At 43.7% G+C, this 15,000-nt stretch overlaps 1 protein-coding gene across 2 annotated transcripts in view; it reads right to left on the bottom strand.

Annotated features, from left to right (window-relative positions):
* foxp4 (forkhead box P4) overlaps nt 1-15,000 on the bottom strand; it is a 98,762-nt gene that overhangs the window by 9,484 nt on the left and 74,278 nt on the right. The window contains exons 7-14 of one of the 2 annotated variants that reach the window (XM_056393712.1): nt 14,608-14,809; nt 14,042-14,140; nt 12,498-12,596; nt 8,098-8,185; nt 6,764-6,847; nt 4,509-4,734; nt 3,641-3,717; nt 3,451-3,552 (exon numbers count right to left, since the gene is read on the bottom strand). In XM_056393712.1, coding sequence (XP_056249687.1) covers nt 3,451-3,552; nt 3,641-3,717; nt 4,509-4,734; nt 6,764-6,847; nt 8,098-8,185; nt 12,498-12,596; nt 14,042-14,140; nt 14,608-14,809 — 977 coding nt within the window. The remainder of the gene's footprint in view (nt 1-3,450; nt 3,553-3,640; nt 3,718-4,508; nt 4,735-6,763; nt 6,848-8,097; nt 8,186-12,497; nt 12,597-14,041; nt 14,141-14,607; nt 14,810-15,000) is intronic. The other variant, XM_056393721.1, reaches the window with a different exon arrangement.

A 15,000-nucleotide genomic window follows, 5' to 3' on the forward strand; every position in this document is an offset into this window, starting at 1 on the left:
GTGTACCGAACAGTCCGGCTCGTAGTGACAGCAATCACCTGAAAACCACCATCTAATGCAAAGACTACATTAAATAAATTATAACGAACGTTCTGAACTTTTCCTGTAAAGTGACACATTTAGTTAAGTTATCAATACTTCCTGCTAATTTAAGAAATTCCTTAAGTAGCCACAATATTCCATGTTATTCTACCGAGGAAGTGTATACGTAAAAAAGTAACTTAACCCCAGCTGAAAATGGTTTTTGTTCCTTTTCCAGAGGCTGTTACCTAGCGGGAGGTGAGGACCCTCACACAGCGTGTGCTCAGTACAAACAGTGCTTTCCAGCATGTTGTCGGTAACTGTATAAGTAGTGTGACCTGAGAATAATGGTCCTTTTTTACCCATCACTTTTTATACACACACACACACGCACATACTGTAGCTCCATGTACAGTGCTAATAAAAAGGCAGCAGTTCTCTAGTAGCGTTATTTTATCTCAGAATTTTTCTAATCAGTCATCATCAGCACACACACACACACACACACACACACACACATCCACAGGCACTCAGACAGGCAAGCAGGCAGGCACACCGCTATCTTTGTCTCACCCCCCCCAGGGACAAGCCTCCCTTTTCATCTGCTATTTGTAGTTTGTTCATGCCCAATTTCATTACCAATTTTAATTCGTCTATAATTAAATCCTGCATATTCTCTCTGACACGCTGTTCTAAGCCGAGAGGGAGGGACAGGCCAGGCATGCATCACTCCTCGCCGTAATTACACACGCAGATACACACACACACACAAACGCGCACACACACATAAACACACACGTAATTACACAAGCCATAATCAGCGGAGGAACCCTTTCTCCCCCGCATCCCCTCAACCCCCCGAGCTGTGATGCTAAGTTTTGTAAATGAGTCTGACCCCAATCTCTGCCCGCCACCCTGACAGTGCAAACACACACACACACACACACACACACACACACACACACACACACACACACACACACAGACACACAAACACACACACGCACCAGACACCAGTGCTATTGCAGTGCTATTTGCATTCGTCTCCGTGATGAAAGCCTAATTCTCCCAGTTAAAACATTAGCAGTCATTTACAGTGGGTCACAGCACATGTGCCACTCATCTCCACTCCCTCCGGCTGAGGGGGGGGGGCTGGAGGCTGGAGGCAGAAATTTTTTGGTAGAAAGATTGAACTGCGTTTCATCAAAAAAAAAAAAAAAAGAGGAAAAAAAATCTGATATTAAATTTCTTTCAGGATCACAGGTGTTACTGGAAGTATGAATGTCTTTATACTGTAAATGTTTGAGCATTGTGCTCTGTCCAGTTTGTGTTTCTGCTTGATGCATGCTGGGATAGGCTTGTATATGATCCTTAATAGGAATACATGTGAGCAGGCAAGATGATAAATGGAAGAATGAATAAACAAGCATAACAGTTTATTGTTAAACAGGATTTAAATAAGTATTCTGATCCCTTTCTTAAGTAAGAATAGCAATACAGCAAATCTAAAACTACTATCAATACAACTGTTAATACTATTAATACTATTATATATCATATTTTTGATTAGTGATGCATGAATGTCATTAAAGTAGCATGTTACTGTTGGTCATGGTACAGCTCACTTTAACTATTTTATATACTGTTGCTTCGTTTAATCTATAACAATGCATCATAATTTGTGAGCTCAGCATGTGCTTTATATTATATGTTTCTTAATTTGCAAAGTAACTGGTACCTAAAGCTGTACAAACACTGATTGCATTTTTTTTTCTTATTCTATTTCATTCTTTTCTAATTTTCTTTACAGGTGGGACCTGTAAAAATATAAGTGCATCTGAAAAAAGTGGAAAACAAATGGGATATGTCTTTTCTGGTAAATTAAACAGATAATAAACCTCTTTTAAGCCTCTGACTCATCATGCAGCTCCTTGAAATAACACTCAACTCTCATTTCTCCTCCTCTCTCCATCACCTCTTTCTTTTTCTCTCTCTTGTCTCTTCCTCATTGTCTGTCCCTCCGTTACTCTGATCAATGACTTCCACTCCCTGACACCGCTGCTCTCCTCATGAAATATAACGGCTTATTAAAGGACATACATCTCTACGGCTCTATTTGACTCACTGAGCTGCTATATAAATACATAAGGCCATGCCGAGCTATATTTAAAGGTCTGCAAGGCCAACGGCACAGGAAGCAGACACCAGCCATTAATAGTTAAAATTCATAAAAGTCAGATGAGGAGGTAAAGATATTCCTGGCTGCCCTGTCTCTTAACCCTCTCCACACCACATCATCATCCCATCCCTCCCTCCTATCCTTGGTTTAGGGCTATTAGAGGAAGGCCAGGGTCTCTCCTCACCCCTCCTCCTCCACCCATCTTTCTCCCTCCTTTGCTCATTCTCTCACTTTCCCTCTCTCTGGAGGAACTGACACTCAAATTAGTGTGAGGTTTCTGTAGAAATGGGTCAGCACCTACAATGGTGGGATCAGGCCAGGAGTGAGTGTGTGTGTGTGTGTGTAAGTGTGTGTGACAGAGAGAGAGAGAGAGAGAGATGAGGAGGGAGAAAGAGAGAATTCAATGTGTATGATCATGAGCTGTGTGTGTGTGTGTGTGTGTGTGTGTGTGTGTGTGTGTGTGCACCAGCTTTGCATGTGCATTTCTATAATGAGGCCATATAACGGTTTGATGTGGCTCCACTGGGCTAAGTGGGGCCGACTCTCCATGTACCATGTCCGAGGTGAGAGAATTGTTTAGGGCAGAAAGAGGATAAAGGACAGTGAGAGTGAGAGTGAGAGAGAGAGAGCAGTAGGAAAGTGTCTCATAAAGGAAAAAAGGCCTTCAACTGTCAAATCAGTCATACCTTTCGCAGCAGACCAAAGTCAGTGTTTAAATTTGTGTGCAGGAATGTGTGCGTTATTGTACTTCAATCATTCTGAGTGTGACAGTGTTACATTTGAGCCTTTAGAGTGACTCCATTTTCCACAAGGTAAGTCATTTGGCCTGTCTGTGTTTCAAATAACACTGCAAAAGCTGCCGACAAGTTTTGTTGCTTCCACTGTGGTCTAACAAGTCTACTTGGGTTAGGGGCTTCATCAGTGGGCACAGACCACAATTACTTTGCAGGCAATTAGCTCAGCTGATTGAGTCAGAACCGCAGTCCAAACTTTCATTTTCTAAATATGGTGCTGTTCATTTTCACCATAATTTAAACAACCCCAAACTAGTTTGTTAATTGGCCTGGTTTCTATTTTCTCAGTTTTCTAGAATAATGTTTTATAGCAAAAACTTTAGGTTAGTTGAATGAAATTAAGTTCACATTTACTTCTGATGTCCTTTATTCTTTGGCATTAGTTATGTACAGCTAAAAGAATGTCCTTTGAAGGATGAAGTACAAGTTAGAATGTATATATGGTGTGTAATTTACCTTCCATGTGGCTGTGTTTCTCCTGAAATAGGCAAACTTTCGCGTAAACCAGTTGTAGATTTCATTGAGAGTCAACTGTCTGTCTGGAGACTCCAGAATGGCCTGAGGAGAGAAAATAGATAGGACAAAATTTAGAGGAGAGCAGAGATGGAGAGGAGAAATGGTGAAATGGACGAGTGGAGAGACTTACATGACGTATAAGAGAGGCGTAGGTAAAGGGAGGCCTGACATCAGCGTTCTTATAGAACTCACAGTTCTGAGCCAGCTCTGAAAAAAAAAGCAAGATCATTTGAAATGAACTATTGTGAACTAAATATTATGAATGTGTAGTGTAACACATGTCATATGTCATCCAAATGTAAATGTTAATAAACGAAAATAAATAATTATAATAAAGGAACAGTCTCAGAGGTATTTTAGAAAAAATAAATCCATATATCCAGTTGTTTGATATTATTTTTAGACCACAGATTCAGCAGATTTTAATGGAAAGAGCAATGTACATTCTTATAAAGATATTTATTTTTCTTTAGAAATTATTCAGAAGCCAATTATACATTCCATCCTTATGATATATTTTTTTCTTTCTTTCTTTCTTTCGTTCTCTTTCTTTCTTTCTTTCTTTCTTTCTTTTTTTTTAACAATTTAAAAACTTGAATGTATGTAAATGAATGTGACTTCATTCTTAGCCACATACTTTAAAACATATTGCTTAGATACCTCTGAGTAAAACTGAAGCTACAATATTTTTTATTGTAAGAAAGACAGGAAACATAATCAACCACATCTTTGTTTGAGCCATGAATAAAATAAAACAGCTGGATAAAGACATGCTGTAATTTATTGCTCTTTCAGGGAAATTTGTGGAAAAAAAAGAAAATGAAAACAGAGGCCAGTGCGGTAAGAAAAACCTAATCCAGCGCTGGATTAAAAAACATATACAATTTGAGTTTATTATAAACCAGTTAATAATAAGATAATACTGGATAATAACATAAACAGGAAGGTACTGAGTAAGTGTGGGAATCAGCGATAGGGGGATGTATGATTCAGTCTACCTGAGGCGATGGGGGTGCAATACTTGTCGGAGTTGCGCCTACGAATGGGCCCGACAGCGTGCGTGTGGGAGTGGGAGTGTGTGTGCAGGCTTGAGGAGCTGATGACCGAGGGTCCCTGGCGCAGTGGGGTGATGGGGGTGGCAGCCGAGGTGGGCGGGTGGGGAAGACCCTCTGGGTAGGCATCGCTGTCCCGCTTTAACAGAGAGCCGCTGGAAGCCAGGTTCAGCTAGAAAGGGGCAGAGAAATAAGCGTGAGTCAGCTTGGATGTGCGGATTTCTTTTTCAGATACACACAAAAATGTCATCCTATCCTCATATAACTTACTGCACCTCAGTTTCATAGTATTTACTTACATATCAATTTACCTTGTGGAGACTGATACCAGCCTGAGAGGTGAGAACTTTACACTGCAAATAAAAGTTAGTTTAAACTTTATTCAAATCAAAATTTTGAGTTTCTGTGCCAAGAGTGGAGAATCATTTTGGTGCAGAGACATCAAATGGATTTTTTTATATGACTAATGCTTCCCTCATGTTTACTTTAATGCCTCACCATCTGCTGAGTGCTGTTGCTGCTGCATCATCTAGATAAGGTCAGGGTCAGGTGATATCAATGCTTTTGTATCACACACATAACAAATCTCTTCCTGGAAAGTGTTTCTAAACAGTTTTGTCTATTAGTTGTGTAAGAATATTAAGACATTTGGGGCTTGTACCTAAATGAACAGTCGTGTTCTGCCATACACCGAGCACAGAAATGATGTAAATACACAGGCCAGCTAGGCCATGAGCCTCTGGCACATTTCAGAAAATTGTTCCAATTATTAATTTGACATTATTTCACCTACAGCACTGTGAGCAGCTATATCCAGGAAGCACTACTGATGTTAACTCACATCACATAAAAAATAAAGCCATCAAAGTCTCCCTATGAATTTCTGTCCCTTCCATTTCCCAAAAGTAACCTACTGTACATCCTTACACAGAACCACACACAATCGAAAACACACACAACATGCACATATATTTATATACACAGCGCTGGCTGCAATTAACCCTGAGCTTACAAAAACAAAACCACACGACAGCATGTTTGTAAGAAGGGAACACACACATGCACTCTGCGGTGGCAAAGTCTTCACGGACCAATACAGCCCAATTAGGCAGAGCCTTGCACACACATTCACACAAAACCAGCACTCCCAGTCTCTCTGGGACAGCCGTTGTAGGGCTGCTAGTTTAGGACTAATTAAAACCACAGTGTGTGTCTATGTGTGTGTGCGTGTGTGTGTGTGTGTGTGCTGTCTATATGTATGTAAAATGCGTGAAACGCCTCCTCTTTACTTTGCCCCCGCTATGTACCATTTAAGCTGACTGGAGGGGGCGGGGCTGTTTAACAGGTACTTCATTAACGCTGCAACCCTGCCACATCACCACGGCAACAGTCGAACCCTGTTAATTGAGGCCAAGCTTTGTTTCCATTCCTGATGCTCCTCCCCTGCCCCTCCTCCTCCAATCCCTGACCCCGAGGCTCGTCTCCAGTGGTGACAGAACACGCCTCTTCCTGATTTCCCATTAGATGTTAATGGCAGCTGATCCCCATGCGATCAACACATTATCCAGACACACAAGTACACACAAATACACGTGCACACACACACACATTGCCACTCGGCTGCACCCATTTATATCCCCTCAAATTAAGACACTCTACCTCTAATTGACAATTAATTTCAACATCTTCATATTTTAATAAGACTCCTCGTCAATCTGAATAATGAAATATTCATTAGATACCTAATAACAACTTCGCCAACCAGTGTGGACACACACACACACACACACACACACACATATCATATCAAATTTATATCCTTTTTGTCAGCACACACTAAAAATACTGTGAGAGATTACTTTGGCTGTTTTCTTTCATGACTTCCTCTGAGGAATGAAACACACTGTATCATGGGAAGTTTAAGGTAGAGAGAAGAAAGGGGGAAGGAAACAAGGAGGACAAAGAGAAGAAGAGTAAGGAAAAGCACAGGACAGACAGAAAGTAGTCCGTATGATTTATAAATAATATAATAACCCTCACTGGTCAATAGAGGGCGCAGATATCAAGCTAGACAGGAGCAGAGGAACATTGAGGTTAAGAGGTGAAGAACCTGATGAAGAGTTTGTATGTGAATAAGATGGGGCAGTGGAAGCTTGACTCAGAGGGTGAAGGAGAAGTTTACGGTGCCAGTGTGTACTCACAGGTTGGTTAAAAGGCTTTGGCTCTGAAGGGCGCATGTGCAGGTGGGTCATCATGGCCTGGAGTCGCTCACTCTCTTTCGCCAGCTGTGAAAGCACACAGAGGATAGATGTCATCACAAAAAACACTTTTTTGTGTGTGTGTGTGTGCAGTATTGACACGGAATTACAATTACAATTACACCTCAGGCAGAGAGATGAATATGAGAGTCAGCTGCCTCAGCACCCGGAGCTCTCTCACACACTTACACTTGCCTGCAGACACACTTGTCCCGTTTGACATTGTTAACTGCCGTTTAATGGGTTGTGCTACAGCCTGTGGAAACGCTGCATTCTGTGTGTGTCTTTGTGCATGAGTACAAGCATACACACCTGTAGCCTCCAGAAACAACGGATGTAAACTAAGACTGATAGTGCCATGAACATACTCACACACTTCAGCAACGTGTGGCAATGTGTAAATACTAGAAATTTAAACACAGTGTCTGTGCTGCTGCTGTGTGTGTGTGTGGTTGTGTGTGTGTGTGTGTGTGTGTGTGTGTGTGTGTGGAGGGTAGAGGAGTGGGCTGCCTGTGGATTGCTGAGGGATGAAGTGACATGTTAGGGAGAGAGAGACGGCTGTCCTGATGTGATGTGACACCAGCTGCCTCTCTGTCACTTTGTGTTCCCTGGTGTTGGCTTCAGGGGCTCAGCTAAACGCTGTTTACCACCACCACCAAACACAACGCTAACCCTAATTCTGGACAACCCCCACACACACACACACACACACACACACACACAAACACACACACATGCAGTGATGTGAACAGAGTATTCAGGACTGTTTTGGAAACTATGTCAAGATGTGTGTGAAGAGACATGTATATCCACTTTGTTTGGAACTTTTCTTACACACTGTTTGAGAATAGCATTTCACTTCTTATCCGGTCCAGTGCTGGTATTTTGCTTTTGCTGGGGCATTCAGATGTTTCAAGAGTGTTGGGTGCATGAACCACTTTGAGAACAAGAGAAGCCATGCAGCCTGGTCCTCCGCTTTCTAGCTCGTGTCTCTGTCTCTCTCTCCTTTCTCTTCTCTCTCTCCCTCCTCCCTTCTCAGCCTCGCTCGCTCTTGCTGGTGACCAGAGCAGCTTTATAATTGGAGCAGCGATGGCAGCTTCCCTGCCGACTGCTCCTTTTAAATTACAAGCTCCACTGCTCTCCATAAACTCTGCCCTGCCTCAGACAAGTTACTGCCATTGACTGGCTGAAACAGTCTTCATGAATTTGTTGTGAGAAATGTGTGATGTGTGAAAATTTAGTGCACGTTAGCGTGTGCGTACGTGTGTCTAACTCACCTGTATCTCCAGCTGCTGAACCACCTGCATCTGGACTCGGCACTGAGCAGTGCTGCGGTCATCTAGGGCGTGCTCATTGTTCAAGTGCCTGGGGGAGAGGAGAAAAGCAAGAGGATCAGCAGTCAATCATTTTGCAGAAATAAGCAGGTATCTGCAAATAAAAAGTATCAAGATCAAAATGCTGCTCTTTCATTCAATTATTCAGTTCAATGGCGGTTTTTCTAAGTTACACTTAAGTGAATAAAATCATTGTTACATCAATTCAATGGTCCTGAATGATGAAGTAACAAAACTCAGGTCGTTCACTTTTATTTAAACTGAGTTATGAGCTGTTTCAGTGCTATAAAAATAAATCATAATCTTGGAGGTTTATTTTGTCTAGTGAAGGACGCAGCAGCTGTGTTTTGTGTGTGTATACTTCATTGGTGTTCAGTGAGCCATGATCCAAGACAACCACCTGGATATGAGCTCATGTGTTATAGCACACAGCCTTATCTTAAGACTGTCTGCTAGCTAAACTCCACTCCACTTATTAACACTGGTGTGCGCGTACATGTGCACAGACGTGTGTGTGTGTGTGTGTAAATGGTGGCGCTGTTTGTTTCCTCCAGTGTGGGAGGACCCGAGACCTTCTGATCTTTCCCAGTGCACCCCTCCCTGTCTCCCTTCCTTCATCCCTTTCTCTCCCCTCTGTCATCGCCAAGGTTATTCGCAGGTTGCCGCTGCTTGCCCAGTGTGCATGAGTGTGTGTGTGTGTTTGCTCATGCATATCATGGTGTGAGATATATCAGAGAGCCGTTCTTTCAGAGTAAGTTTCCCGATATCATGCGGTGTTAACTTCTAATCTGAGTAATCTTCATAAAGCCGCTTCTCTGACTTGTTTATTGTGAAAATGTATGTCACACGAGGAAGTGTGTGTGTCCATGTAGTGCACAACTATGTGAGTGTGAGTGTGTGCCTTTAAGAAAGTAGAAAGTTAGGCAATATCAGGCGAAGGCTAGAAATGAAACAAAAACAATGATGTCATGGCATGGCTAATCCAGGCAGATAGACGGCTCAACACAAGTGCACGATAATAATAACAAAAACATGATCTCACCCCTCTCTCTCTTTCACTCTCTATCAAGCTCCCTCTCTCCCTCTTCCTCACTTGTACTTCTGTCCACTCTTCTTCCCCCGCAACTCCCCAAATGCCTATGATTCACACTCATTCCAACTAAATCTGCCCCCAAAAAAACCTCCCCTCTCTCTATAGCCGCGCCATAAACAGTAGCAGGGTTTTTTTTTTTTTCGATGTGTCCCGACAATGAGGCTCTGTTTACTCCTCTGAGTGCTGGCAGACAAGGCTTTAACCCACATTACACCCAGCTCCACCGACCACAGCCAGAGTATTATACCAGAGGACGGGGAGGGGGGAGGGAGGAGGAGCAGAGGGGGAGAGGTGGGCAGAGAGAAGAGAAGAGAAGAAAGGCCTGAAACAGTGAAGCAGTCCCCCTCCTCTGTTCTTTTCTGCTCTACCCTTTTCTCTCCTGGGGCGATGACTAAAGCTGGCTGGAAGGGAGCGCACTGTCGGACTGACGGCATTATCTGTCACTGCCTCTATTTTTTTCATCTCTCTCTCTCTTACATACACACACACACACACACACACACACACACACACACACAAACACTCTTTCACTCTATCGCTCTCTCTCTTTCCATCTGCCCTGGGGCTACGTGAAATGAGACACCAAACAACAGCTTTCCTTTCCAAACTTTCCCAGCCTGCCTACAAGCTTTGATCTGACTGTCCGATGCCATCACAATCACTACGCACACTTCTGTGATTATGTGTGTGTGTGTGTGTAAATGGTGGCGCTGTTTGTTTCCTCCAGTGTGGGAGGACCCGAGACCTTCTGATCTTTCCCAGTGCACCCCTCCCTGTCTCCCTTCCTTCATCCCTTTCTCTCCCCTCTGTCATCGCCAAGGTTATTCGCAGGTTGCCGCTGCTTGCCCAGTGTGCATGAGTGTGTGTGTGTGTTTGCTCATGCATATCATGGTGTGAGATATATCAGAGAGCCGTTCTTTCAGAGTAAGTTTCCCGATATCATGCGGTGTTAACTTCTAATCTGAGTAATCTTCATAAAGCCGCTTCTCTGACTTGTTTATTGTGAAAATGTATGTCACACGAGGAAGTGTGTGTGTCCATGTAGTGCACAACTATGTGAGTGTGAGTGTGTGCCTTTAAGAAAGTAGAAAGTTAGGCAATATCAGGCGAAGGCTAGAAATGAAACAAAAACAATGATGTCATGGCATGGCTAATCCAGGCAGATAGACGGCTCAACACAAGTGCACGATAATAATAACAAAAACATGATCTCACCCCTCTCTCTCTTTCACTCTCTATCAAGCTCCCTCTCTCCCTCTTCCTCACTTGTACTTCTGTCCACTCTTCTTCCCCCGCAACTCCCCAAATGCCTATGATTCACACTCATTCCAACTAAATCTGCCCCCAAAAAAACCTCCCCTCTCTCTATAGCCGCGCCATAAACAGTAGCAGGGTTTTTTTTTTTTTCGATGTGTCCCGACAATGAGGCTCTGTTTACTCCTCTGAGTGCTGGCAGACAAGGCTTTAACCCACATTACACCCAGCTCCACCGACCACAGCCAGAGTATTATACCAGAGGACGGGGAGGGGGGAGGGAGGAGGAGCAGAGGGGGAGAGGTGGGCAGAGAGAAGAGAAGAGAAGAAAGGCCTGAAACAGTGAAGCAGTCCCCCTCCTCTGTTCTTTTCTGCTCTACCCTTTTCTCTCCTGGGGCGATGACTAAAGCTGGCTGGAAGGGAGCGCACTGTCGGACTGACGGCATTATCTGTCACTGCCTCTATTTTTTTCATCTCTCTCTCTCTTACATACACACACACACACACACACACACACACACACACACACACACACACACAAACACTCTTTCACTCTATCGCTCTCTCTCTTTCCATCTGCCCTGGGGCTACGTGAAATGAGACACCAAACAACAGCTTTCCTTTCCAAACTTTCCCAGCCTGCCTACAAGCTTTGATCTGACTGTCCGATGCCATCACAATCACTACGCACACTTCTGTGATTATGTGTGTGTGTGTGTGTGTGTGTGTGAGTACATATTTCATCACCCCGGCTTATTAATATCTCCATTGCTCAAATAGCTAAAAGTTCCAGATAATTAGAGTGCGAGTTTGTTTAGGGCTTCATTAGAGGCTTGTGAATCCTTTGTTAGCAGCCACAGTGCCATGGGGAAGTCCACTGTACTGTGTGTGACAGAGGAGGAGGTGGCAGAATGTCAAGGCCAGATAGTGCATCAGCATCCCCCAATGACTCCAAACTGGCAAATAACAGCTATGAAAGACGTGCCGAGGGAGGAGCAGAGGAAAATGGAAGCAGAGTGGGAATGAGTGAGGGAGGGTGTTTGATGTCTTCACCATTGCTGAGGGAATGTGCTTATGGATGAGCTAATTAAGAATAAATTTCTATTTCTGTAAAGAGACAATCTGTTTGACCCTTCAGAGGAAAACATACAGGACAGAAAAATGCGTTAAAACACACAAAGACACTGATTCTGAGGAAGATAAGTCGAACACTGACGCACATATTAGATCACAAATTCCTGTCTGTATTAGGGCAGCAAATGAATGGAGACGAGTGCACACACAAACAGCCAATACAATGTGTATTAGCTGAGAGAAAAAAAAAAAAAAATGATAGAAGAGGAGGGTAGAGTTGTAGTGGGAGGCTGAAGAGTCCCTCGAAAAACAAAGAACTTACACATGACACGTGTATGCCTGTACCTGTATGTATGCATGCATGTGCTTCAGAGCAACTATGATGCAACAGATCGCAACTGATGAGTTAGTGGGGTAACGCAGAACTCCAGTGATGTACGTGACTGACACTCCACATTTAGCACATAGTGTAGCTTCACTTTGTTCTGCCTCATCTCTTGTGCCTACAGGTAATCTGAATCAGACAGATGTGTCGTGTTTCTGTCTTTCCTGCAATAACACTAGGGGCTAGTGTTGTTGAGCCTTTTTAAGTACCAGGCATTGTGTTTGTTACCAATTAGTGATGAAATTGAAGGAAGTTTCAATGTTGTCTGAAGCACGGTTTGTGGTTAAGGCGAGTGGAGTGTGTGACTACAAACGTAGATTTTGCTGATTTTTAGCTGTGTTGTGAAATATTGTCCTTAATAAAGGAAAACAGACACTGGTCAAAGCAGGACCTCTGTCACTGTTCGCTTTTTCTGACTGCAGCGATACATATACAGAATACAGAAAGCAGTTATACATCTTCTTCATTGTCTAATAATTAATTTTCATCTGTAACCCCAACCTACTCATCATGCTGTGCATTAGATTGTTAACTTACTTGATGAACTGTCCCATGTCCTCACACAGTGCTTCACAGCCAGGCCACTTACACTCTCCATGGCCGTAGAGAGGATGGGAGCCAGCATGTTCCTCATGACTGTGGACAGAGAGATTTTAAGTCCTTTTTTTTTTAATTTATTTTTTATCATGTACATAAAACATTCAGCATATAAAGATACTTTCTCAGAATAAGAGGCAAAGCGTTAATATGCCACACTCTCATGCACAAACACACACATGCAAAACTAACTGTAGCAACAGCAGCAACATCAATACAGCCATCTGAGTCTGGTTAGCAGTCATTAGTTTGTACAGTTCACAAAGCCAAGTGTGGAGAGAGGAGGATAGAGCAGAGTGGGGTCAGTTACAGAAGCCAGGCAAATAAGGGAATTGGTCCAGCAACCTCAGAGGCACATTTTGAAGTCCATGACCTGTCTTTCTGTCCTTGGCGTGTGTGTTGCGCATGTGTATGTCAGCACTAGTGTGTGTTCTTACGTTTCAGGAGTTGACACAGAGTCGGCACAGGACCAACCAGCCATGACTGATTGGCGGCGGCTGCCGTCATGTGCTGGTTGTTCTTTTGTGGTGAGTTCATGTGCATGTGTGTGTTTTTGTGTGTACATCTGTGCATATTTATGAGCGTGTGTGTATTTGTATGTGTGTGTGACGATGAAAGACTGGGCCAGGTTTGGTTTGGGCCCTGGGTAAAATAACTGTATCCGTGCGTGTGTGCGTGTGTGCGTGTGTGTTTGTGTGTGTGTGTGTGTGTGTGTGTGTGTGTGTGTGTGTGTGTGGCAGGTCCAGTAGCACATGTGGTTCAGACCTGGACCTTCGCCGGCGACTGCTGTCTCCACATATATTTACATGACTGTGTATGTGTGTATTTGTATGTGTGTGTGTGTGCACGTGTGTACGTGTGTGTGTGTGCACTGGGATGGGGATTCTCCCAAATCAACATCAGAAGGTTGTCTAACAAAAACCATTTGTCTCACAGATGGAAACATGTCTCTCTCCCTGTCTCTTTGCTTTTTCGCCTATTCCTGATCATATGCGCAGGCTGAGGTTGGAGCTGTGTGTGCATGTGTATTTGCGCGTGTGTGTCTTGTGCGTATGTGTGTGCTGGCTGCGGTTGAGTCAACTCAGAAGCAGCTCAGACAGCAGACATGACAAACTGCTGGCAACCACATTCTCCTCCACATCAGCCATGCATTAGCTTAGCAGGCTAACACACTAATGCTACCCCCTTCATGATCTACTATAGTCAAATCTGTTGGGATGCAAACAGCACACTGTAGCTGTGGTGTGACAGTGTGTGACATATTTGATCAATTAATAAAAGCTCTTTTAATTAATACGTTGCGACCCATGCTGACCCCTTCAAAATGAGATTGAAGGTGAAGGTCAACAATGCCCCTGGAGCAAGCTGTGAATCAGCGCTAAAGGACACGTCAGACCACCCTCCTATAGTACGCCTTTCTGTCTCCGTCTCGTCCACTCGTGTGTGTGTGTGTGTGTATGTGTGAGTGTAAATGCGCTACTCACTGGCTGCTGGGGGGTTGACTGCCTTTGGAGTAAAGGGGGACATGGTCATCTCCGCTGTCTGCCTTGGTGAAGGAGGATATCCACTCAAACAGTCTGGCTCTTAAAGACGGAGACAAGCCCATGAGCAGCCAACACAGCCATGGGACAACACAACCCCTACACAGTGTGCGTAGTACATCCGTAGCATCCCCGATTTATGCTCACAAAACTGCCACAGTCTCATACTGTTTCTCTTCTGCATCCTCTCCTCTCGTCTCCTCTCATCGCCTCTCCTCCATACCATACTAGCATGTGGTTGACAGCGTACAGGCAGAACAAACTAAACCCAACAAACCTTCTATCAAAGGAACTGGGGCACCTTTACACCCTGGTGATGTGTGGTATGCCACATGTGCATGTTTACGTGTGTAGACACAGAAGAAGAGCTAAAAACTAAAAGTTTCTATGCTGAAAATGACATAGGAGGAGTGTTTGAATTAGAAGGACTGGAGGTCACACAGAGGACAGACACACTAAAACACAATGTGAATATTTTAAGTATTTTGACATACTATGAGTCACAGTACCTGTCTCTCTTTGGGGTGTGGCTCTGTCCGTTGGGCAGGCTGTGCAGTGGGATGTGAGCGCTGGCAGCTTTGGGGAAGGCTGAGGTAGAATTGGAGCTGTTGGTGCTCAAGTCCAGGCCCTCGGCCTGTTTCAGGGCCTCCTCACTGCTTGGCACCCCCGACACCTCCTTCCACAGCTGCTGGAGGTCTGACGGACACATCGCTGCGGAGATGGAACACACTGTTAACCAACTCAGTTTCAGATGTTCAGTACAAATATGATTATAGGATATTTAAATTAAGTTAATTCAAACAAAGTTAAAAAGAATTAATAATGGTCAGATATGTACAATAACACCCACATACATACACACACAGGCATGCTGTTAAAAAACTGATGTTATACAGAGCTGA

This window comes from Seriola aureovittata, chromosome 2 (genome assembly GCF_021018895.1).
Source record: "Seriola aureovittata isolate HTS-2021-v1 ecotype China chromosome 2, ASM2101889v1, whole genome shotgun sequence".
NCBI classification, from domain to species: domain Eukaryota; kingdom Metazoa; phylum Chordata; class Actinopteri; order Carangiformes; family Carangidae; genus Seriola; species Seriola aureovittata.